The 26,632-nt window shown below is 31.9% G+C and overlaps 1 protein-coding gene across 4 annotated transcripts; it reads right to left on the bottom strand.

The window, feature by feature from the left end:
* Positions 1-256: 256 nt before the first annotated feature.
* On the bottom strand, positions 257-25,898 carry LOC116843592 (bestrophin-4). 4 transcript variants are annotated; one of them, XM_032814100.1, is made up of 10 exons: positions 25,711-25,896; positions 15,427-15,765; positions 14,433-15,332; positions 12,357-12,677; positions 10,251-10,584; positions 7,517-7,738; positions 7,037-7,332; positions 6,092-6,315; positions 5,708-5,975; positions 257-3,295 (listed from the first exon to the last, which is right to left on the bottom strand). In XM_032814100.1, exons 3-10 carry the CDS (start codon positions 14,501-14,503, stop codon positions 2,968-2,970), a joined length of 2,064 nt encoding a protein of 687 aa, XP_032669991.1. In that variant the 5' UTR covers positions 14,504-15,332; positions 15,427-15,765; positions 25,711-25,896; the 3' UTR covers positions 257-2,967. The 4 variants fall into 4 exon arrangements, with proteins under 4 accessions (XP_032669991.1, XP_032669992.1, XP_032669990.1 ...); XM_032814101.1 differs by having other exon boundaries at positions 5,708-5,972; positions 14,433-15,765; positions 25,711-25,898; XM_032814099.1 differs by having other exon boundaries at positions 14,433-15,765.
* Between the last annotated feature and the right edge of the window lie 734 nt (positions 25,899-26,632).

Raw genomic sequence — 26,632 nt, forward strand, 5'->3', positions numbered from 1 at the left:
TTCTAAATGACTTTTAATAAGTTTGATTTATTTAGAAAGATATTTAGTGTATTTTAGAAAGTTCATGTATTTACAAATTGTATAGAAAAAAGATTAAGATAACACGTCGTTTCGTCTAGAATGAAATAAAGCAAAAATTGCTATTCCTGATTTGTTCACTCAAAAAATTTAACAATATTGTCTTTAGTGATGTAACTAGCCGAAATATAAAAGGTAGTTTCCGCTATTATAAAATTCCACTGAGGACAAAAACCAGTCTTATCAAAAATATTTTATTTTAATAATACTGCAAAACAAATGGCTTATTTGCGAGCATCATAACAAACCGTGTACAAGGTGGAATGTTAGTAAAAGAATAACCAATAATAGTCAAGTCGTTCATATGCGTAGTTCTGTAAAATCTGTATATAACATTGCATAGGAAAAACATAAAAATCAATTTTATATGATGAAAATTAAATAAAAGAGAGAAAAGAGTTTTTCCAAATGTACAAAACTAATTTTTATTCAGTATGGTTTTCACTTTTCAGAAATTGTGAAATATAGCAAACCTGTGAAATCCATATAACAAAAAACATCCTGAGATCTCAAATGTATTTAAGACGTCCCTAGAAAAGAAGATCCTTGATCTAAGATCCTTGATCTTGGATCCTTGATCTTGGATTCTTGATCTTACTATTCTTGATACATTAATATAATTCCGGGATGTTTATGCTATCCGAGGTTGCAGTCCAAAACTTTACATATATTATAGGTATTGAGTAAAATTTTCCTCAAGAGGGACATTTTAGAATGCAACCCGAAAATGCAAATATATTTTGTATTTTCGTTGTATAAAGCGGACTTAGTGGAATACGTTGATTAACGAATTTTTACATATAGCACCTTTAGCAATTTATCTTGAGTTTTTCGCTCACATGAAAATAATTTTAGAAACACTATGCATATACAATAATGATGCGTTACTTATACAAATATTAATAACATATTTATTACATATAAGCTACTATTTAAAAAGATATGAGATTTTTCATTTTCATCACTTATGAATTAAATTGCGAAACAAAAGTCCTCTACTATCGCATTGGAGCACCTCTACTGTCGCGTATTTATTTGCGCGTTCATGTAAAAAATCTTTACATCAACTTGTCGTTGCTAAAGCTTTAAGTGTCCTACCAAATTCGTAGGAATGTCGAAAATCTATCAATCGCTAATTACCTCACAACCGGCTTACGTACGAATAACATTTATCGTCACAGTCACTCTGGTCGAATTGACAACGATAATGATAAATTTCTTGTTCCACAAGATATTGTTTCATAAGTACGCAGGAAATGTAAAAAATCTAAATAAAAAAATCTATCGTTTACATGATTGCGATGTACTATCCAGTAAACATAAATTAAGGTTTTTTTCGCCGCAGAATTCTTGATCGATGATGTCTGTAATGAGAAAACGTATTCCCAAAATTCATACATGCTATTTACAAATACAAATAAAAAAGTTTTGTTTGAAAGAACACTTGCTTTGCTTGCAGATTGCTTGAATATACTTGTAAAACGCGTTAAAAGATATTCTTTTCTCTTTATAGTTAACGAACAGCAGTAACATAAATATGGTAAAGTCACTCGCGTGATGCTGTTGGAAATGGCACGCAAGAATTTATAACGTCATTTCTTGTTTCTGACATTACAATCTAATATAATTGCAGCGGATATCCACATAGCAGAAATGCATTATAAGGTTGCGATATAAGGATATCCTAAATATCCTTATATCGCAATATCTTTAGGATATTGCGGCATAATATTTGGAGATTTCTGCTTTGTAGAGAGTCGTATCGTGACATGCGATTTTCCTTTCTAATTGATTTAATTTAATTATAATTTTAAGAATAACAGATACAATACAAATTTTTTTCATATCATAGTTTAACTGATAGGCTTATGTGAGCTTTATACATTCCATCGAAAGATTAGATCGAACAACTCGACACCCAGTAAATACCAACTATTAGTAACGTCAATGTTACAATTTCTTACTCAATAATGTAAATACACTACAACGCGTATGTTATGTAACAGTTATTTTATGAAGTGGGAGATTATAACACTGATGTCATGTCAAGGCTCTTGGGTACTCGCCATGGCCATGTTAAATTGTTACATCAAAAAAGTGAGAAATGACATGTTAAAAATTCTTGCGTGCCATTTGCAAAAAAGAAAATATTTGAATAAAAGAGTACTCATAAGATGTTCCGAAAACTATTATTTTCTCCTAACCGCTAGTAAATAACTATAATAATAAATTAATTAAAATTATAATTAAATCAACTTAATTAACTAAAATTATAATTAAGTAAAAGTATTATAATTAAGTTAAAATTATAATTAACTTAAATTAATTAAAGAGGAAAATTGCATGCCAGGGTACGGCTCTTCACACAGTAGAAATGTCCATATTATGTTGTGATATCCTAAAAATATTGCGATATAAGAATATTTAGGATATCCTTATGATGCATTTCTGCTGTGTGATATCCGCTGCAATCATATTGATTGTAATGTCAGAAGCAAGAAATGACTCGTTATAAATTCTTGCGTGCCATTTCCAACAGCATTACGCGAGTGACTTGACCATATTTATCTTACTGCTGTTCATTAACTATCGAGAGAAAAGAATCCATATTGGGATATCCTTATGATGCATTTCTGTATGGATATCCACTGCGATCATGTTAGATTGTAATGTCAGAAGCAAGAAATAATACGTTAAAAATTCTTGTATGCCATTTCCAGTAGCATCACGGGAATGACTTTACTATATTTATCTTTCTGCTGTTTATTAACTATCGAAAGAAAAGAATAACTTTTAGTGCCATTTTAGAAATATACTCAAGCAATCTATTCTTTCAAACAAATCTCTTTTTACTTTTTTTGTAAAACTACGATGTGAAGAGAATTCGTATTATTTCCGATAATTTCTTTCTTCGGTCCTTTCTTCGGCCGCCAATGTGGCGAGATGCGACGCTTGTGCCAATTCTGTGAGCAAAAGAGTCTCCGCGTCAACAGGGCTTTGCGCTTGATCGTTGATCGTACTCGCACTTCGGGCGAGCCTACGATTACGTCTCTGCTCCTTCCTCTCGGTCTTCAATTTCGTAAACTCGTCCGCGGTGTCGCTGGAACACGATGAGCTCGTGGTGCTAGGAAGATCATCGTTGCTTCCACTACCGATATAACTGATAGTCGGCTCGTAGGTGATGTTCGATTGCACCGAATGCGTAGATTCTTGCTTCCTAAGATCGAATTAATTTTCATGAAACTGGAGGTGCCAACTAAAACCGTGCAATTTTTAACGTCAACGTATAATAAAGTCAACTTATAATAAAGATAAATCAATAAAATCACGTCAATGTTGTCAGACGTACAAAAAAGGATCAAAGGATCCGACAAGAGCCAACGCAAGATATCAGTGTGTGTTGCGAATTGATTAATTGATTACTATAGTTTACTGTAGTTTAATCAATTTCTCAGCCGCTTGCATTGCGTGATTATTCTCTGTCTGTCTGTTTTTATTTACTAGTAATATGCTTCTTCCTGGACAGAGATACTGAACATAGTATGTAAATATTTAATACATACTTTGCGATGTTATTGTAAACAACATGATGTGTTTAAAATATATTGTTTTAAGAAAAATTCATCTTATTATACCATAATTTTAATCAAAATGTTTATTTCTTATTACTACAATAATTCTGATTTAAGGCTCCTGGCCACTCGCATTGTCTATCTCTTTTTAATGACATCAGAAGCAAGAAAATGCATGCTAAAAGTTCTTGCAAAATACGTTAAAATAAAAATATATATCCATATATTACGTTAAAATAAAAATATATATCCATATAAAAATATATATCCAAATAATACTTGCAATCGATTAAACAAATTTAATAAGAAATTCCGTGCACTCCTTTTTTGCTCTAACAATCAATAATTTATTGTAAATTAACCTGAATAGAAATAGACGAAGAAATAGGTTAAGAAGATGAACTGTACGTCACCTCAATTTACGACAAATTATTGATTGTTAGAGCAAAAGGGGAGTGCACGGAATATCTTACAAATTTGTTTAATCGATTGCAAGTATTACTTTATGGATATGTATTTTTATTTTAACGTATTTTGCAAGAATTTTTAGCATGCATTTTCTCGCTTCTGACGTCATTAAAAAGGGATAGACAATGCGAAGGACCAGGAACCTTAATTACGTTTTTTAGTAAAATAAATAGCAATTTTTATAGCATTAGAATATTGTCACAATATTGTTGCAGTTTTATGACATCAAATAACCTTAATAATTCCTTTATATATTGATAAAAGTCTTATATTTTTGTTGCGTACTTGTGCTATCACTTTCAATTCTCAATTCAGTCACTAAGTAAACAATATGCTGAAATATGTCTATCTGGATAGTTATATTTGTCTTCTTTTATTATTTATTTTCTTTTTGTTATATATCATCTTTTACATACAGTTGATACTATCACAAGAATATTGATTTTTTAAATTATTCTTAATTTCATAAGTACTTATTAATTTCCTATGTGAACTTTTAACCACTGAAGTGGGTCGAAATAACGACCAGAATGTTTAGTTGGCTCTTAAAGCTTCTGATTCTTCATCGTAAAAACTCTTGATTGATGACATCATAAGCAAGACAATACACGCTTAAAATTCTTGCAAAATACAAAAAAGATATGTCCATAAAATATCATTTACAATTGATCGCGCAGATTTGTAAGATAGTCCAAGCACTTCCCTTTTGCGCTACTAATCAATAAATTACCGTAAAATTAATATGACATTTAGTCTATCTTTTCTCATAACTCTATTATAATTATTGATTTTACGGTGATCTATTGATTATTGTTATTGAAGTTAAAGAAAGTGCCCGGGTTATTTTACTATTTAAATCTACTTAATCAATTGTAAATATTATTTTGTGAACATATTTTATTTTAACAATATTTTGCAAAAATGCTGAGCATGTATATTCTTGTTTCTCGATATAAATCAAGATGACTGCAGCGAAGAAATCTTAAAGAATATTATCTGCTTATTTTATATTATAGTTTAATGTTTGATTAAACTATAGTGATTAATTAAATTACTGATATTTCGCGTTGATTCTTGTTGGCTTCTATTTACTTCTTTTTTATAATATATTTCAGCAGCTTCTAACGTAATTTTAAAACGTAAATTTAAACTATATACAGTTATAAAATATAATTCAGATTGTTTTATTTTTAAATATACTTTCGATAGAAGCTAACTCTTTAGTCAAACACATATTCCTCTAAAGTTATTCAAAATAGTAATCCATCTATCACGCATAACCGCAACATCTGTTACACATATAGTTTAATTTTTCGATATAGGTTAATAGATATTTTCGAAAAATTGTTCAAAATTTATAACAACGCTAAAGTGGTTTATTAAGCTATGTATAAAGCATAATTAATTGTGGCTAATAGAAAACCAATATTTCGAAATGAAAGATACACGCGTCTCTGATTACAATAATTTATCGTATCTTTAGCAATCCATCATTGGTAAGCTTTTGTACAATCAATGGAAATGAACGCGTCAGTCAACGGCGCAGTGTTAATATCGGATACGGTTATACGGATATGATTGTTACCAACCTAATGCCTTTCCTTCTCTCATGCGTAATTCTGGTATCCAAATTGTCGCTTGTACATATGTTCCCTCCCACGGGTGCGCTTCTGGAGAACATATCGCGCTTGTGAGATCGCTCACCGCTGGGAACGTCAACGGGTGCGCTTGGCGGTGGTGGACCTTGTGCGAATATACTCTGTACGTGGGGTTTACTCTCGTGCTTCATTGAAGTCAATGTCATCTGCTCGTCCACCTCCTCGATGACACCTATCCTCATGGAACCACCTGCACCTGCTTCAATTTTATATTTTCATGTACTTTGTCAGCGATTTCCAGTCACCGTTGATTTTTGACACGATTCTTACGTCGATCCGAAATAACGATATAGCATCAGATGAGAAATACCGTACCGTTTATTTGTCGCATCTGCAGCGAGGCTGTAGAACTCGAACTTGGAATCTTTGCCGGTGTTTTGCTATCACTCGTGGTAACTCCGTCTGGTCTATCTTCTCTACTGAAGAATCGTTTGAGCACGCTGGTGACACTGTTTATCCTGGTGAGCGAACCGCCCAAATTACTAGAAGTCGAGCCTCCACTGAGTGTACGATCTCGATTACTCACTCTACTGGCACTCCTATTACAAAGTAGTAGAATTTTAATAAGTAAAATATTAACAGTACTGTAGCAAACCTATAACTATCTATCCGCATTAAGCTTGTGCTCTGCCAACAGAACCTGTTCACGTAACTTAACAGCAGATTGACGGCAGAAACTGAATAGGAACTGCAATACGTTCCATTAAAATACTTTGAAATAATTTAAATGATTAGGAAACGACAGATCTTGCTCGGTTTTTGCTGTCAATCTGTCATGATATTCTACTAGTAAATTCTGTTACATTACTGTTAGCAAGATGCCAATAAAATTTACAGCAGACATTACGTAACATTTGCTTCCGCAAGTTTGGCTATTTGAAATTTAACTCTTTGCGCTTGAAGCTTTTTGCTATGAAAAATTAATACGACGAAATTGTTCAAAATAAACACCTATCTTTTTATAATTACTAAAAATAAAATAAACTTAAAATATTATTTGATATTATAAGATACATAAATACAAATAATATATAAACACAAGTAATATCATATTAATATTATTATCAGGTACTTGAGTTGTATATATGCGTGTGTGCGTGCATGTGTGTGTATATACGTGTACACGCACGTGTGTATGTTGCACTAAATTAGATAAAAATTGAAAATCGCCTCTCTAGTGTAAAATAGTAGTATAAAATAGTAACACAATTTAATTTCTCGATATGTCTTCGACAAAAACTGAGTGATTGTCGCGCTCACCGGGACATCTTGCCTCTTGCAGTGAAATGTATTCCTGACGCAGCGTCGTCAGCCATATCCGGGCGAAATTTCTGATAATCTGACAACATTTCATCGATCTTAACTGATGACGGTTGCAATTCTTGTTGCGCTGCAGATAATTGTATGCCAGCTGTTGAGGGTTGTGGATGTTCCTCACGGAAAGGTTGAGCCGCAGCTGTATACGGCAACTCTGTGGGAAATATCTCATCCCAATATTGATCGCGTATGAGCTCAGGATGCTCGTGATGCATCTCGTCAACGATTAGATAGCTCACCTTAAAGAAGAAAAGATTTATCATTAATATCACGTTGATCATCTCATTGTATAAATAATTTTCTTCTTTAAGTTTAAGTTTAATTCCAACAGATAGATCGAATATTACGAATACCATTTTTACTTGTGTACTTAGACGAATCGACGTTTTTTTTTATTCTAAGAGCTCTACGAGTAATCGTTACCTGCAAATTTCGATCGATTAACCAGTTGACTTCAAAGTCGTCATCGTCTTCGCCGAACGGATTGATCAATGTTTCGGCCACTTTCAGCCAACCCATGTAAAAAAAGAATTGCAACGTCGCAAATACTGGGAAATACAGATCGATGGTGATGGTCGAGCTTTCAACAATCTGACGACCTATCACGCTGGTAAGGAAGTACGTGTAGACTGCCAATGTTACGACCTGTAGTAAAGTCACATTATATTTACAAAATCTATGACAGGACAAACATGGAAATATTAAAACTACTTGAGAACTTCCGGAAAATTGCCAAAAAGTCAGCTAAAACTGACACAGCATTTTATTTCCATACCAAACAAGTTACAATGACATCATAATGCACTCATAATCTCTATTGTGAGTTCATTGTGATGTCACTGTAACTTGTTTTGCTATGGGAGAAATATTTTGCTTTTATTATATGATGTTAAAACATACATAAAGATTAAAAAATTGTTTAAAAATACCAGGTAAGGTAAGACCAAAATTTTGAATAAAATGCATCGAAAGTGTTAAAGCTATAGGATAACCGTTGGAAAATATAAAAAAGTTCGGTTAAACTAATTGTATTTCATACGTTTTACTCTTGTAGTAAGATTAAGAAATTATTTAAAAATGGTTAATGATAATGAAATATATCAATAATAAAATAAAAAAATTATTCTAAAATAGTAGAGTCAGAAATTTGTTCCACACTTTTTGAATTTTAAGATTTTAATTTTTCGGGATAATATATGTTCACTACTCTACAACTATTACGCGTGCAAGTAGAACTTGCGTTAAAACGTGCTATACTAAAAAGTAAGGTGTCAACTTCGCAACCGTCGACGAACTTAGAATGAATACCGCGCACTTTTAATGATACACAGACCGACATAATAGCTTTAAGACACCGTATAATTAGGTTACTGGTATTTTCTAACTTTGTTTCTAGATATTAAGGTCCTTATTCTGAATTCTCTTTTATCACTAAAAGCGTCTCTGAAAGTGATTTATAGCCAATTAGAAGCTTATAAATCACTTTCAGAAATACTTTTAGTGATAAAAGAGAGTTTAGAATATGGACTTAATGTTCTTGACTCTTTGCTGCGGCCATTTTTATTTATAACATCAGAAGTGAGACAATACATGCTCAAAATTCTTGCAAAATACATAGAGAAGAAATAAAAAGTTATATCCATAAAATAACATTTGTAATCAATCGAGTAGATATATAAAATAGTCCGAACACTTTCATATCTCCACTGCAACCATCTTGATTAATTACATCAGAAGTGACAAAACATATCCCCAAAATTCTTGCAAAATATCTTGAAATGAAATATCCACAAAAAGGCTCAATCAATTTAGCAGATTTGTGAAATAGTCTGAAAACTTTCTTTTCCGCAACAATCAATAAATTATCGCAAAATTAAAATAATATGTAACCTATTTTTTTAATTAATCTCTTCGCAAGATTCTATTATGTTAATTTTATTATGAGAATTTCTTGATTGTTGAGGCAAAAGGAAAGTGTTTTGCCTATTTTACAAATCTGCTCAATCTATCACAAGTGTCACTCATAGACATAGTAAGAATAGATCGAGTTCAAGACGTAAAACGATGTCAACGTAGAACGAGAGAGAAGACAACGACCGTATTCTCGTCTCTTTCTAATGAGAGAAAGTGGAGATAGTCTCAAGTCTGTGTATGTGACTAATAGACGTGACTTATCTTATTGCATAGAGAGAGAAGGAGATACGATCGTTGTCGTCTATCCTTTTCTACGTGTGCTTTACCTCCACTCCTCAAAAAGAGGCGAATGCTCGGTTTATTCTTACTATGTCTATAGTGTCACTGTATAGACATACCTTTTTATTTTGCAAAAATTTTGGTGTATGATCAAGATAACTGCAATGAGGATACAGGAATCTTAAGGGAATGCTGCCTATACAACACGTGTGTCTAAAAAACATCTTAAATAAGTCTTTAAGATACTACTTAAAGACATCTTATAAACGTCTTATTTTAGACGTTTTTTAGACGTCATATTTCAGACGTCTTTATAACATCTATTGAATGGCATTTTTAAGATTGTGTATGATTGCCTATATTACCGATTATAAGATTTATACACGCTATAGCAAAGTTGCTATGGCAAATATCATAACGACCTTTTAATCTTTGCGAATGTCGTATATATAAGCTACGGAACTTTTGGATTAGATAAATAGTACCCTAACTGACAGCTTGAGATTTTACATTTTTTTTCGTTTTCTTCACATTGCGCAATGTACTTATTTATTTTTGCACGTACTTTTATCGCGTAAAAGCATTTATAATTTTGCACAATCAATACGACGTAAATTTTTCAGAAAAATGTCAGTATTCTGTCGGTAAAGTTTACAACTTCAGCATCTCCTTAGTGTAAAACCATCGCACGTGATTATTCTGACGCGTTGTTCCCGTTTTTTAAAATAATACATAAATAATGAATCAATTAATGCGATTAAAGAATAAATAATGAATCAATTATACGATTACAGAATTGAAATAATCCTCAATTATATTGCGTTTTAAGGCTATTTTTAGTTAATATACAAATATCAAACATGCAATCGTTACTTCTTCTCTGATATTAGCTATACTTCAAGATCTTTATTTATTAGAATATAATATCGCTCTTTTGTAACCAATGAGAAGTTTATACGTTTACCTGAGTATAGACTAAGGGGACACTAATCGTGTCGTAATGTGTAATACTGCCACATTTTCCGCGGAATTGATTAAGTTCGTCTACGAGGGTCTTCATCGCGAAATCGTCGCGTATTCGGCCTTCTTTTCTAGCACGAGTCACGATGCTGGAGGCCCAAACAATCGGCAGCCAGTGTTTGCTCGGCTTAGGGAATTTGGCATTCAGACCTTGGAATACTGAGAGCTCGTTCTCCAGCAACAAACCAGACTCGACGAAATGTTCCAAAGTAGGGAATCTCTTCTTTACTCGCGGTGAAACGTTCGAGAGGACCATAGTTAGACAGACACAAACGTACCTGGGAATGGAATTTACTTCTGTTTATTAAGAAAAACTATTAACGCTTTGCCTATAAATTTATCCCAAAATACAAGCAAATTTATTTATCTTTTGATGTAATATTATTTTAAAGCTTTTAGCTCTTCGTCGCGGAACCCTTGACGTTAGAAGAAAAAAATTACATGCTCAAAATTCTTACAAAATACGTTTAAGGCTCTGCTATCTCGTCGCAGAAAGTCTGAATTGACAGTGGTGTCTAGCAGTGTCGAGAACACGAAATAACCGTGTTAGCGTAGCTGATTGGCTAATACCAGGTCAGGCTCACATTAGGCCTCGCTTGATACCTCGGAAAATTACTTGCGTTTTATCGCGTTATTTTTCAGTTTCTCCGTGAAGTGTGTATATTATCGTGATCCTCACAGCTGTAAAATGTGCAGCAAACTCCGTGATATTGGTGATACATTGTGAAACTCGAGAAATTAAATATGTTCATACATGCTGATCTCAGCTGTCACAAACTACTGTGACAGCCGAAAAATGTAGCATTATTTCAGGAATTATTTTACGATGCTACGTGATATATCAGCCAGATATCTGAGTTTGCTATACTTTTTACAGGTTTCAGGATTAAGAAAATATTTGGTTCTTCAGGGAAAAGTAAAAAATAAAACGCAAGAAACTTTCGGTATGTCATTTCTCGCTTCTGACATCGTCAAATCAATATGGCCGCCCGAAAAATAGCAGAGCCTTAAGTAAGAAGATATATCGATAAAATGGATAAAATTATGATTTACAATCATTCGAGTAGATCTATAAAATTGTCCAAATATTTTCTTTTTGCACTCTAACAATCAATAAATTACCGTACAATTAACATAACATGTATTCCGCAACATTCTATTTTTCTTTTTACATCTATTTTTTCATGATTCTATCACTTGAGTTTTACAATTATTTATTAATTGTTAGAGTAAATGCCCATATAACATGCATGTCTAAAAAAGACGACTTGTTTCTGAGGTTTTAAAGACGTCTTTCTTCTAAGAATCAGTGACAGTTAATGGATGATAATAATATCCGATAGTACTCGTATGTTTTAAATGTTACCGTAAATTCGAGAAATAACATCAAATATTATTTTAACAGTAATTGATCCTTGATTCTGAGCGGATAAAGTAGAATCCTGAGCGGATAAAGTAGACATAAAGTAGTTTTAAATTAGTCTTAAATAAGGCGTCAGTAAGATGTCTTAAGTAAATCCCTTAAATCGGAACATAAGACATTTTAAAGACGTCATAAGGACGTCTTCTTGACAAATTTTAAAACGTTTTAAAATTTTTGAAACGTCTTTATGACGTTAATGTTGTCTGGGTAGAAAGTATTCGGACTATTTTACAAATCTACTCGATCAGTTACAAGTGCCATTTTATAAATATGTCATTTTATTTTGCAAGATGATAGAAGCTTTAAATAGTAAACATATTACAATTACAAAATAAAAAGCTAGAGTTCTGATGGAATGAACTTAAAATAATTTTGTTATCTCATGAGATATATGATAATGATAAAAGAGCTTACATCTCTTTATCATTAAAATATCTTTCTTGATTTTTATCCACAACGTATCAGATTAAATAAACAACTGAGCAGTAATTAATTAATTAGGCACTGATTAATAATTAATTAATAATCAGTAAATTGAATATATAAAGTGGAATACAGAGCATGTTTTGTCTTCTAACATTAATTTCACTGAACGCGAATGATCACATTTTGCATATTGTGCAGTACCTAATGATTGTCCGGCGCATTAGACGGCCGCGTTCGTCGTTTCCGTGTACAGTGGCCGATACGAAGACTGCAATGGAATCGGGCCATGGTATCGCCATGTATTGATTCCACCACCTAGTCATGACTATACTGACATAGAAGCCCAAGACAAACGACAACGGTATCAAGTCGCTGTACTCGTTGCAGTACGCCACCACGGCCTCGAAAGTTTTCTTCTGCTCAGCGTTCAATATCAGGCGGTAAGTTCCGGATAGAGCATAGTAGATAGAGAGGTAGAGCGCCAAATCGAGCCAGACGAGTTTGTAGATGCTCGCTCGCCATCTGCAACAGATCGCGCGACTCGTAAATCAACGTCGGACAAGCGTGGAGAGCGCTCGTCACGGTAGGACGATGACTATCTGAAATAGTCTCTCAACGAACGATTTAAATTTAATCGGGAGATTGCGACGCGCGTTCGCCAAGTATAATGAAAATGACGACTATAAGATAGCGCTGCATTTAAAGATCTGACGGAGCAACGAAGCTCTTGACGTAGACTTATATCGCGGTAGAAAGTGATAACGTTTTACTGATGCGTTATCGAATCGAAAGTCGATAATCCCGCTTTGTGGAAAAAAAAACTGTATCTTTACGCGCTTCCTTCCTACGGTTAGAGTGACATTGTATTCAGAGCATGTTAACTTTAAGTGACGTAACGTGCCGTATTTTTATGTAAATACGTTGGAGTCGTTCGTCACTTGTGCTTGAGATTGGAAATGTTCCAACGTAATACACGAGACTATTCTCGACTCGTGATTGTCGTTATGACACTCGCGTCTACAGTCACGCGAAACGGCGTTAATTTCAAAAACTACATAAACGAGAGAAACGAAACCTCATCTCTTCTTATGAGTAATAAATATCTTCACTGCTGCGTAGATTGAATCGCGGATCTAATCATGGATGGTAAAAAAAGAAAAGCATAAAAACTGGATCAAATAAAAGAAAATATAAGCGGTTATACGTCAGAATCAACAGCTCGAGTAATAGCAACGAAACATCGCATCGAGAAATACAAGAAAAAAAAAAAGAAGAAAAAAGGCAAAAAATAGTATAAAAAACACGTATATATACAAATGTTAGGGTTATAGTACACAGATTAAAATTGAAGCAACAAGCAAGTTGATTAATTACAGTTCGAAAATTTCAACATGACATTCTATTATTCTCAAATGTGATTGACTAATTCGCGTTTCCGTTTCTCTGTGTGCTATGATCTTCTTACGGAATAAAACTAAAACAGAAATAATATTAAAACTAAGCCAAATAAAGAAATTAATAAAAGAAAGACGTATAACGACTCCGATGTTTCGAATAATACAACTCACGACAGATCTCGAAATACTTGTCTTGAAGTACTTACAGTATAAAATACAGAATATAATACAGAAATAATATTAAAACTAAGACAAAGAACATTCAATAAAGAAAAGACGGTGAATAATGATTTCAGTGATTCGAGTAATATAATTCACAATAGATCTCGAAATGCTTGTCTCGAAGTGTTTGTTAAATAATGTTCCGCGACACCATTCTCGCGAAGAAAAACACGTTGACAATTTATTATGGATTGTACAATAGGTCATAAAATGGTTTAGACATAATGAACTTCGGAGCGTAACTAATAGTCCGGTAAAAGAACGAATTATTAAAAAATCAGTTCTCTCATTAGACTATCGTACAAAAAGCATTTTTGGATTTTTTATGAGATGGAACGTTTGTATTTGCAGATCGTTATAATTTGATGAAACAATAGGCCTACTTTTTTTTTAACAGAATTAATACTGCACTGGAACTTTCTTCTCCCTTAAACGCAATTATATATCTGCTTAATTTTAACGACAAAAAGTGCAACCTGCTTCAACTAAAAAGAACAAATCTAATGTATACGCCGCTTTGATCTGTAATCTTTCTCCATCCTTTGTTTTTTTTTCGTAAAATTATAACGATATAAAAATACAATAGTTTTATTTAAAAAAACCGAAATTATCTAATACAAATATTCCACAAGCCTACTACATCTATTATTTAAATTACCTGAGCAGCAACTTGAGGAAGCAACCAAGACCCCTGCATGTCGCTACCTCGGCAGTGTAGGAGACCGTCATCTCTCATTCGACTAAGGTAACTGTCGCACGTGGTTCACTCTCAGCTGTTCGCGCTCGGCCCGCACTTTTGCCGGCGGAGACCTCGTGATATTCTTCGCGGCGGTAGCGGCAGCCGTTCCCCACGTCGGCACGCGACCGAATGATATATCGTCAACTACATCTAGGCATTACCTCAGATTCCGCTTCCTCGTCGGCGCAGTCGAGTAGACGGATCTCGAGAAGGTCGTCGCCGATACACTATCGGGCCGCGTCTTCCGTCGTGATTACATAAGCTTATCAGCAAGCGCGAAATGAACTTATTGGTCTTATTAGGCAGACGTTTTCGCACTTTGCGATAATTAGTGCCGTCAAGGGAACTATTGTTTCGAGCTGATGTCAGAATCCCTTCTCATTTTCTTCTTCCTCTTTTCCTCGCTTTTTCGCCGAGAAAATCGTATCGAGAATCAATATAATATCTGCGTACAATATTGCCTCTCCTACGAGCACCCGAGTTTCTTATATTTATTGTGATTGATATCTTGTACATATATTTCTTTTTATCGGGTTTTAATAGATTTCAGAGAAATTTGCACAACGTTAATTTCTTTCAGATAATCGGCCAAACTTTCGTGGACTTATGTGTTTGCATTCGACTCGTGCGAGAATTTACTATCTGTGATATATATCTGGTCTCATTATTCCAGAGATAAATCTAAATTTTATCTCAGAGATAATACTCGTTACTTATTTATCGTCTTCTCCAATGTTCCGTACTGTAGATAGCGTTATTTTCATTTTCTTCGAATTTTAATTTTAACTCATTCCGGCATTGCTTCCAGCGGCTAGTTTTCTACAAAAGCGCCATCGTCAAGAAAAGTTCGTACGATTCATCAAATATATCTTGATCACATTCGTCACTCGAGTTTAACTTAACAGGTAATTACCAGTCTTGGTCTCTATCGGCAAAATTGTGCACTTTGAATATTCCCTCGCTGCAATTTGCTTTATTGTCGCAATATTTTTAAAAATTTATAACGTATAAACGTGAATGAATCTCGTGAAACGTAAAATTTCGTTTTATTTAAAATTCCTTGAAATGGACGGTTCGGTTTGTTAATACTAAGGATTGTTTCAAAGGCACGAATCGCGCTGTATGTCGGATGATTTAACCGCAAGTGTTAAGCTGCTATTTTCCCAATTAAAGCCAATACGTTCCATCATAGCTGATTCCAATCAAGCTTGAAAATCCTGTTCACACGGTCTCCTCGAAAGCAATTTTCATTCTGTACAAAAAATAGAGAGGAAATTACAAAAATTTTGCAAATTTATTGTAAAAATGTTTATTATATGCAAAATATTGTATTGTAAAATGTTTATTATATGCAAAATATTGTATTCTTCTGGCTCTTAGAATCAATTTGCAAATTCTCAAATTATTTCTCATCCATTCTTACAAAACAATAAGTTGGTAAATATATATTGTCCAGAAAAATCAGAATTTAAAAATTCGGAAAGTAAAGTAATTTTCTGAAAAGGCATAATTCTAAATCCTAGTCCCGAAATAATTCTCCATTGCGAAATAATAATTGTTCGATTTCATTATACTGACTTATTGTCATCTCATTATACTGACGTATTGTAATTGTTTAGGATAACTGCATATTTCCAATATTTGGAGAGATCATTACAGTATTCATATTTCAGTTTCTTTTTCTTTTTTTTCAGGACAATGTTTACATACTAGTAACATTGATAAACACAAAAATCGTATCTTTGATCTAAGTCGTCAATTCTAATTAATTTTGATACTGATTACAAACATAACAATTAAAAGTAAAGTTTAGTTCTAATTTTTACAATATAGTAAACAACCAAAAGGAAATTTTTAAGTAAATTCATCTTATTAAAAGTTATTTTTTTATTTCGAGTTGATATGCATAACAACTGTAAGTTTGTGAATAAGACATGTGCTTTAATTTCCTATAGAAAGATAGAGACCCTGGTAGAAATGTATGCAGTTTGCGTAAACATCTGCCCAATTATTGTCTAATATTAATGCATTATTATCAGGGTTGGGTAATAACTTCTTCACCAGTTAAAAGTTAAGTTAAAAGTTAAAAAGTTAATAACTTTTAACTTAACTTACTTGATTTTAAACGTATCAACTTTTAACTTAATTTAGTTATTTTTTGCATTAACTCATTAACTTTTTCGCATAAGTTGAAAACAAAATGTGTGAAAAAAGTACGTTTGTCAAAATAAAAAAAATTTTTCATTAATCGCATCGACAGAATTTCGTTCTTCAAAACTACTTTCTAAAGTTTTTTCGTAGAAAGATTGAAAGCATAATTTTAACATTCCTATGAGCTCCTTTTGGTCATCATTCTTTTCCATCTATTCCAATTTAAACTCTGGTATCAATGCTGCAGAAATCTTAAAATCCGCATTATAATAAACGTAATTAAATCTGAAATTTTTTCAATAAATCATTGTTATAAAGCATAAATATATTTGCAAATAATAAAATTCATTAGATTCATTAGGTAGGACTTTCACTAGGTATAAGCAAAAAAGTATGTTTAGTTACCTTTCCTGAAGACTTGTTAAAAAAACAGTGATTAATCGTTTTGTGTGAACTGCACTTTTGTCATGCAAATGTGTTGTATATATCAAACTAAGTTATCTAGTGCAGTTCACACAAAACGATTAATCACTGTTTTTTTAACAAGTCTTCAGGAAAGGTAACTAAACATACTTTTTTGCTTATACCTAGTGAAAGTCCTACCTAATGAATCTAATGAATTTTATTATTTGCAAATATATTTATGCTTTATAACAATGATTTATTGAAAAAATTTCAGATTTAATTACGTTTATTATAATGCGGATTTTAAGATTTCTGCAGCATTGATACCAGAGTTTAAATTGGAATAGATGGAAAAGAATGATGACCAAAAGGAGCTCATAGGAATGTTAAAATTATGCTTTCAATCTTTCTACGAAAAAACTTTAGAAAGTAGTTTTGAAGAACGAAATTCTGTCGATGCGATTAATGAAAAATTTTTTTTATTTAAGAAGAGAAAAGAAAAAGTTATGCAATCGAGCTACTATACATCTTCAATAGTGGAAAATTATTTATTTACTAATAATTACGATGATATAAAACAATATCCGATCATATTAAAACGTGCGTTCATAAAATATAATACAACGGTACCATCCTCTGTACACGTAGAGCGTTTATTTAATGCAGATAGCTTAGTATATGATGATTTGAGAGAAAAAATGACGGATCATAATTTTGAAATGACACTATTATTAAAATTTAATAAATATCTTTAATTGTACTCGACTGCTTAACTTTTTTTTTATTTTAGAGGTTTTACACGCTGACAGTAATATAAAAGAAGGCCATGGGTCCGAATATATTTTTTATTTCTTACTATGTTTTATTAACTGTAGCACAGTAATTTCTATACTTTTTTTGTACTGATTAAAAAATAAGAAAAATAAAAGATGATAATAAGATATTTTATAAAGTCTTGATTCAAACTAATGTTCTTGCCATTTATGTATAGTCGTGAACAGGTTGGTTGACCGTTTTTTAGTGACACGTTTGGGAAAGTCGCAGAATTGTTCAATGAAAGTGTTTATTTTTCTAAAACTCATTTTTTCATTGGGTCATTCTGTGACGAAACTAAATATTAAAAGCAGGTCAACCAACTCGTCCTGTTCTACATTTAAATAACTTATTAAGTTACGAAAAATATTTTTATCATAAAAGACTATATCCTTTCATTACTTTAACGAAATGTAATCTACATGTAAAAAATTATTTATATATATAAAATCACTGATTGAACTTCTCTTCCTTTTTATTTCGAAGAGAGTAAAATTTCGCTTATGTCATATATGACTTAGACTGTATAGATTGTGAGAGTTAACTTTTTAACTTTTAATTTAATTTTTAACTTAATTTTTAACTCAGCCAATTCTTTAAGTAATCTTTAACTTAAACTTAGTTGATTTTTGAGCTATTAACTTTTAACTTAACTTAGTTAAAAAAAAATATTATCTTATCCAACCCTGATTATTATTAATTACCCTGATTATTATTAACAAATACTGCGTAGGAACTGAACAAGAATTCGACAGTTTTATTCAGTGGTTGGAGCAGTCATTCTACAATATGTAGACTGATTCTTTTAATAGAAGACAATATTAATTTAGAGTTTTATATAATGTGTACATATTATAATGTGCATATATTTGAAATATATTTATTTATATTATGAAAAGTTTAAAATTGCGTTTAACAATGACTGTGTGTGCGTGTGTGTGTATGTATGTGTGTATGGGGACGTGTAGAAAAACATAAAGCAAGGAAAGGAAATTGAAGAAAATAAGGCATTTAACAATATTAAATTCTATGAAAGAGATGACAACCAAGAGCAGAAATAAAAGCAAGTAAAAGACAAATGAGATATATATTAATAATACAAAATTTTATTACAATTAGAATTCATCAAACTAGTTTGATAGTAATGATATATATAAAAACTATCATAATAGCTCATACTCAGAACATGATGAAATAGTACAACTGAAAGGATAAAAGAACATGTGTAATTTGATGGTTGTGAAAAAATTAAATATTACATAAAAAGCAAAAAACTGTACGCATAAAAATATATTGGGTGAGTGCAAAAATTGTGATAGATTCCGTGATAGAAAAATGGGTAAAGTAATTTTATTAAATCATTCTACCAAGTAATCATCGTTTTCTATTATTTTTCGCAAACATTCTGGCAGTATTCATGTCTATCATAAAAAATGGCCGGTTTTTGTCTAAGAATGAAAAAACGTAGTTGTGTGAAAAGAAGCGAATTTTCTACTGTTCAAACTGTTTTATTAGGACCAAAATAAATAATAAATTTTCAATATCAGGAAAATATGACGAATGTAATAGGATAAGGTAAATGGCCTCGAGTATTATGGCCATACCGGGAAAGATGACCATAGGCTGTAATTTCTCTAATAATTGCAAAACATTGTGTTTGTGTAATCAGTCACAAAGATAATCGATATTTATCGTAATATATGTGCGTATATTTTTCGAAACAGCAAGATTATGAATATTATACTATATGTTTTATATTTTCGACTACCTGTAAAATTTCTTATGTGTTCGCTAAAACTTGTTATAACATCGAATAAATTACAGTTAAGCTATCGCAATCAACATTAGATACATAAAGAAGGTATGTAAATTGTAATATAACGTACGGTTTTCATTTTTGCTTTTACTATTTGTTTATAAATACTATGACCGTTTTTCACTCACATTTTGAGTAAGATGGCCCACTATCATTCTATGAACATTTATAAGACGAAAATCGCGTTATGTTTAAAAAATTACTTTCAATATTGCAATAATTAAATCTTATGTGCAATATGTTTTGATCAAAAAATTGCATTTAGAATTTAAGTTTTGTAATAGAAATTTCTATTTTAAATATGTATTATTATGTATATATTTTTCATAAATAATATGTATTAAATATCCTATACTAAAATATGTTAAATTGTTTTTTAATTATTTTTATTATTTTATAAAATAATAAATATATCTTGAACATAAAAAAAAAAAATATATATATATATATATATATATATATATATATATATATATATATATATATATATATATATTTTTTTTTTTTATGTTCAAGATATATTTATTATTTTATAAAATAATAAATATATCTTGAACATAAAAAAAAAAAATATATATATATATATATATATATATATATATATATAGACTATCTATTCCTTAATGTTACGGTCATCTTATCTAAAAAATTCATGTTTTGATATTTTTGTAATAAATAATTTCAATATTTAATTTCAATATTTAATTTTTGAAATATTTTTGACTCTGATAGTATTATGTACTGTAGGTTTCAGTGAAGTAATGTGCCAAACACTATTAAGAAATAATAATAAGAAATGTATTTTTTTTACATTTAAAAAAAATATGGCCATCTTATCCGAATTTACTCTATCCCAGTTTAGTTTTATCCCTGAACTTGTGTTGCGTGTATATTACTTATACAGAAAAATTTTTTAGAAAAAAAAATCACTTTTTTAATGAAAAAGTTCCGGCAGCCTAAAGGTTAATATTCACTTTAAATTTCACTTCAAGACAACTGATTCAAATCAAACGAATTTCTCTTTGTAGTGATCATAGACATAATATATCTAGACCAAACGTTTGCCTTTATTTGAAGAGTGAGGATAAGAGTGCACGTAGAAAAGGATGCATTGTGTTTTGAGCATGAACTTAGTATATATGAACTCCGAGTGCTCTATGTTTTGTCTTCTAATAAAGCCAACATCTAGAAAGAAAGCTGAATAGAAAGGCTATATACTTTCTTCCTATTTTGTCACTTTTTTGTTGTGCATGCATCCATTTCTCGTTTCTATAATATTATAGAACGCAACACTCCGACTAGACTGGCAAGTAAAAGTTTTACTTAAATCTTATTGCACATTTTGTCTGTGCAGAAAGAGACAGAGAACAGAGGGGCTATACATATTGGCTCCTCTTTTCTGACTGTATGCGGAGTTTATGTATATTATGTCTATGTCTATGTATATTATGGTCTCTTTCTACATGTTGGCTTCACTTTTCTGGCCGTATGCGAGGTCCATATATACTATGTCCATGATTTTGAGACCCTGCATTCTCTCTCATTCGCATGTGTATGAGCGTATATGTGAGAGAGGTTATGTATTAGAGAGGTGTGGATTAAAATTAACGTGCACAATGGTGAAGTGCAACATTTGTTGGAACGAACATCTGGTCAATTATTCGATTAATTCGATGCAGAAGACATGTGGTTTTCAGTCCCAGATTTTCGTTCTTTCATTCCTCTTCACTAATCTCTCTCACATATTATATACTCTCATACACATGCGCGAATGAAAGAGAACGCAAGGTCTCAAAATACAATGCATTCTTTTCTCTACGTAAACTTCTACCTCTACTCTTCAACGTTCAGTCTAGATATATTATATCTATGGTAATGACAGCTACGAGTATGACCTTTTTAACGGTATATGATACATTTACATATTTATAAATACTGTTATAAAATGGAATGAGTCACGATATCTAAGAAACCCGTCAAAATTTTTGTACTCATCCAATATATTACGCGCTAAAAATGTCCTACATTATGACTCCCACTAATATTACAATGTTTTTTACTAAAAAGCAAAATTTAAAATAGAAAATGAAATATTACTGCCTATTTTGTGGGCAACAAATTTGATAATCAATTAAATCGTTTTTTTCTGTTTTGTTTCGCTCAATAAGTAGGTTCAAATTTTACATATCTTTCGTGCGCAGTAATTACAGTTAAGGGGACTAGAACGGTTTGAAATCTTCAAAAAATCGATTTTTGAATTTTTACATAATCGTTTACATAATTATACAATTCTTTAAGAACATTTTGACGCAAAAAGAACCTTGATATTTGCAAAATTAAGTTCAGGAGAGTAAAAAATATGAGGCGGCGCGCGACCGGTGGAGCGCGCGTGATCATGTAGTGTAAGAAATGTAGATATTGTTTATTTAAAACAAATTAATAAACAATAATAACGGTTTGAAAACTTAGACATAATAATATCGGAAACAAAGACTATAGGCGTATGGAAATCACTGCTAACAAATATAAGAGTAACAACAAAGGATATGAGAACAGTCGGTCGGTCGGTAGTAGAAGTAGTCGGTCGTTTATTTTCCAAAACAGCATTTTCCCCTAGTTTTGTCACGATTACTCAAGAACGGCTAAAAATATCGACTTGATCTTTTTCTTTAAATCAAAGATAAAGACGCATAGATTGAACCGAAATTTGCACATAAAAATTAATTTTTTAATACTGTTTTAACAATAAATAACTGGAATTTTTAGACATTTTTGATTTTTTGTTCGCTACTTCTCTAATTTTTGAGATTTTTAGTTCCATTTCGGTTCAATCTATAGAGGGAAATTTTACCTACAAAATGACGCCTGGCGCATTAAAAAATTCCAACTCGTTTTTTCGGGATCGTGGCAAAACCGCAAAAACGTTTTTTTAATTTAACAATATCTCATTCAATTATTAATATTTTTTTAACTTCTATCGCTTATTGTATTTCTAAAAGTATGTATGAAAACTAAAGAAAAACAAACTTTGTGTATGTTTATTCGTTCGTCGATAATAGTCATTCGAATTTCATTCAATTTTCAGAAGATGAAACCGTTCTAGTTCCCTTAAAGCGTTACGTCTTGATAAGGATTCCAAGTAGTTTTACTTTTCAGTTACTAAACAAGAGTTACATGACATAATTGTCCATAGTAATTGTTTGAAAACTGCATTAAATTTCTACCAAGGCAACCTCGAATTTTAATTTTCCGTTATAACTTTATTTATTTCGAGAGTGTGGAAAGCTACTTAATAATGTTACATTTAAAAAGAGCTTTATTATTTTAGGTGAAAATAAAAAATATGTTCTTCATATATGTTTATTTCACCATTAATGTACGAAAGTTAAAATGTGGCCTATATATCTTAAAACAAAACATAAATAATTTCTTTATTGTCAATTTCTGTCTCTGCATATATAAAAACGGAAAATATCAAAATTCAATAAGGATACAAATTATGAATCCTATTACATGACAACATTAATCCGGTTTAATAACAACCGTAGTTAGTGGAGTATACTTTGGAGATCTAAAAGAATATACTAATCGGATGCAAAAGCTCACTAACTAAGATTATTAACCGGATTAAAGTGATCGAAAACATAGCTTATGATGCGAAATTTATATAATATACTGCGTAATATAATTTAAATATAATTCATATGTTAAAACGGCTAAAAAAAGAAAAAATAAGAAGCATTTGAAAATACGAAAAAACGAGTAACTCTAATTATCGATTTTGCATGCGTCATAATGTTTGCATCATACGAACGCCTTCGCCTGACATTTGACATTTTGACGAATTGCTATGTTATCCTATCGAGTGCGGAAAAATCAATATAACGTAATATAGGCGTAGGAGTAGATCTCGTCGGTAGGAAGAAAAAAAGTAAGTGCAATCAGGAAGAGAATCTCGAAATATTTCATTCATTCTTTTATTTCGCAACGCGGAAAATCAATTGATCTATCTACGGAATCAATTCATCTCGCGCTTCCCTTTAATTAATCCATATTCCTCGGGACGTGTTCCGATTCAAACTTACAAAGCTCGTGTTTGTATGCGTCGTTATTACTACGTCAAAGGTATATTACGTGAGTGTGTCACGCTACGTTGAGGTACGCGACGTCACGTCGCGTTGGCGACCGTCAGTCTCGACCGACCCTCGGAAGCATCGCGACGCGAAATTTTGGGTGCGCTCTATGATATCATTGTAAAATCTGACAATATCGCTGGAGCATTACATAGAGAGCGCCTAATTAATATGCGATAACGTCGACGAATGAGAGTATTTTAGAAATTTTATAATTGAACTCGTTTGGAGATAACGCGAATTAGTCGACCAATTTAAATTGCAATATTTTGTTACGAGGACGATAAAATCATACGTCCAAAATGATATGTGCAAAGAGATAAAATAGTCTTTGACGTATTTACGGCCGTAATCGAAACGGCTTTCACGAAACGGAGTATCTTATCGTGCACATTAAACACATGAACGTCTTATTGTAGGTAACTCTACTCGCGAATTGTCTCTTATGTCCATTTCTACCAACATTGGTTAACTGGTTAGTTATTCCAACGGAATTGACTAATCGCATTTCTCGTTAATTAGAATTGACAGATACGTCAGAAGATGAGTTAACCAAAGTTCGTAGAATCGGGCATTAATCATGAAACTTTTGCGATAAATCGCGACAGAAAACATCAAGTAACATCGCATTAATATTATAATTTTACATTCCATAATACAAATACAACGAGATGTGTTTTAAAATTATTCAAAAAATGTTCGAGATGTCTCAAGAAGTATTCTAAGCATTAGGATTATCTCAGAGTGTTTTGTGTTATCTGGGAATAAGGACCGATTGTTCCAGCCTCTTGCTAAGCTGAGGCCGTATTCTTGAAAAATACCACATATGATATTTTAATGAAAAACTATAGTGTACGTAACATAAACTATAACTCTTCATGGAATATCGTATGCGATATTTTTCAGAAATAAAGTCCCTAACAGTTAAATCATTTGTTTGTCTTCGTTTTTTCTTTAAACAAAAACAAACACATAATTTAACTGTTAGATAGCTTAAAAGGTTGGAGCAATCAGCCCTAAGTACAATACCCAAACAGTACACAATATTTACAAAATATTTTAGAAATATATAAACATTAAATACTTTCGAATGTCCAGAAAATTCATATATGAAGAAGATTATGAGATAAATATTCAAAAAAAAGATATTTATAAAAATTTAGACATTTAAAAATTTATGAAGAATATTTTTTAAATATTTAACATAATATATCTTTTTGTATTTAAATCTTTCGGACGTTTGAATATATATTTACAAAATATTTTATATTTTTTTTTAATATTTTATAAATATATATTATGTACTATACGGGCAACACACATGCTATACATAATAATCACACTGCTGATCACACATTGCTGATTGGGAAGTCATAACACTAATGTAATGTTATTGTTACTTAATGTTTACTGGGAACTGTCGATTCGTGAAACTTGTCGAACACGTGTGACAGTTGTCGCGAGTGTCAGAAAATTGTCGACCTTGTTCGTACGATCTCACGTGCCTGTTTGTACAGACACGTAATTGTTATCGTATAGACGCATCATAAAATTCAATACGCGCGTTGTGTTCACGTCTAATTCGCCCGAGTTAGCTGCTGACTCGTCACCGTCAATTACAACAATTAGATAATTATGAGTTATACTTAACTGTCGTAATTAGTATTTTAAACATGAGGTTGAAAATTTGAGAAAGAGAGGAAAGAAGGGAGAAAGAGAGAGGGAAGGAAAGTCGGTGTCATAAGGGGAGGAAAAATCCAGAAGGTTCTATATTTCAGGTATATTTAGCATCAACAGGAAGTCGGCTGAACAAAGGAACAGGATCTAAGCGTGAAGTGATGCCTAACGTTGGTTGTTCACATTTCACGTGTCTTCTTACTTGTGTTTTCGGTTCAATCAACTTGCACAGGACGTGTGAATATACGGAACGACACATGTGATCCCGAATCGGAGCAAAAGCAGACGCACGTTCATAGCAACTCATATGTCTCCCACATCGCACGAACGTATATCACCACACCAGACCAGACCAGTACTGAGGTAACAACCGTCGCAGCACACTAACGGCGTTCCCCGTACTCTCCACTCTGCCCCTCGGCTTGCCTATCCCCTCCGTCTCCATTTCCGCATGAGTCGGTAAGTTTGGATCTCAGGAATGGACAATCTCCGAAGAGGGGAAAAAATGAATTAGCATACAAATGTATTAATTTTTATTTTCTGTATAATTATTTAATATTTAATACATTATTAATATTTTTTAACAACAACACACATTAATAATGTTAATACATTAATAATAAGGTATATTTGCTAACAGGACGCGGTAACCCATACAGCACAGAATTGTTGAATCAATGTAGAATGAATGTTGAATTGCAACAATGTCAATATTGCAGCAACATTGAGAAACATAGAATCAACATTGCACAAACCTTCATACAATGTAAAAATGTCCGCGATTGTTGAATTTTCCTTTACATTTCAACGTCTTATGGATATTGAAATCAACGTTTTATAGACGTTTAATCAACGTTCAATCAATTTTTTTTAACGTTGATACCACATATGTACAAGATGATTGGAAACAATCTTGGGTCTTCGAAACGACGTAATCCTGATTCGATTCTGAAACGAATTTTCTTTTTATACAAAACTTTGTCCGAAGATTAATTTTTAAATTATAAAAAGCAATTGTTTTCTTTTAACAGAACGGATCCCAGCAAACACAACGTTAAATATAACATACATGTAACGTAATTTCCTACTCAACAATATAACTTTTATATAACATACGTGTTATA

Source organism: Odontomachus brunneus, unplaced genomic scaffold, assembly GCF_010583005.1.
Source record: "Odontomachus brunneus isolate Ranch 3 - 2012 unplaced genomic scaffold, Obru_v1 Obru_scaffold_034, whole genome shotgun sequence".
NCBI lineage: Eukaryota > Metazoa > Arthropoda > Insecta > Hymenoptera > Formicidae > Odontomachus > Odontomachus brunneus.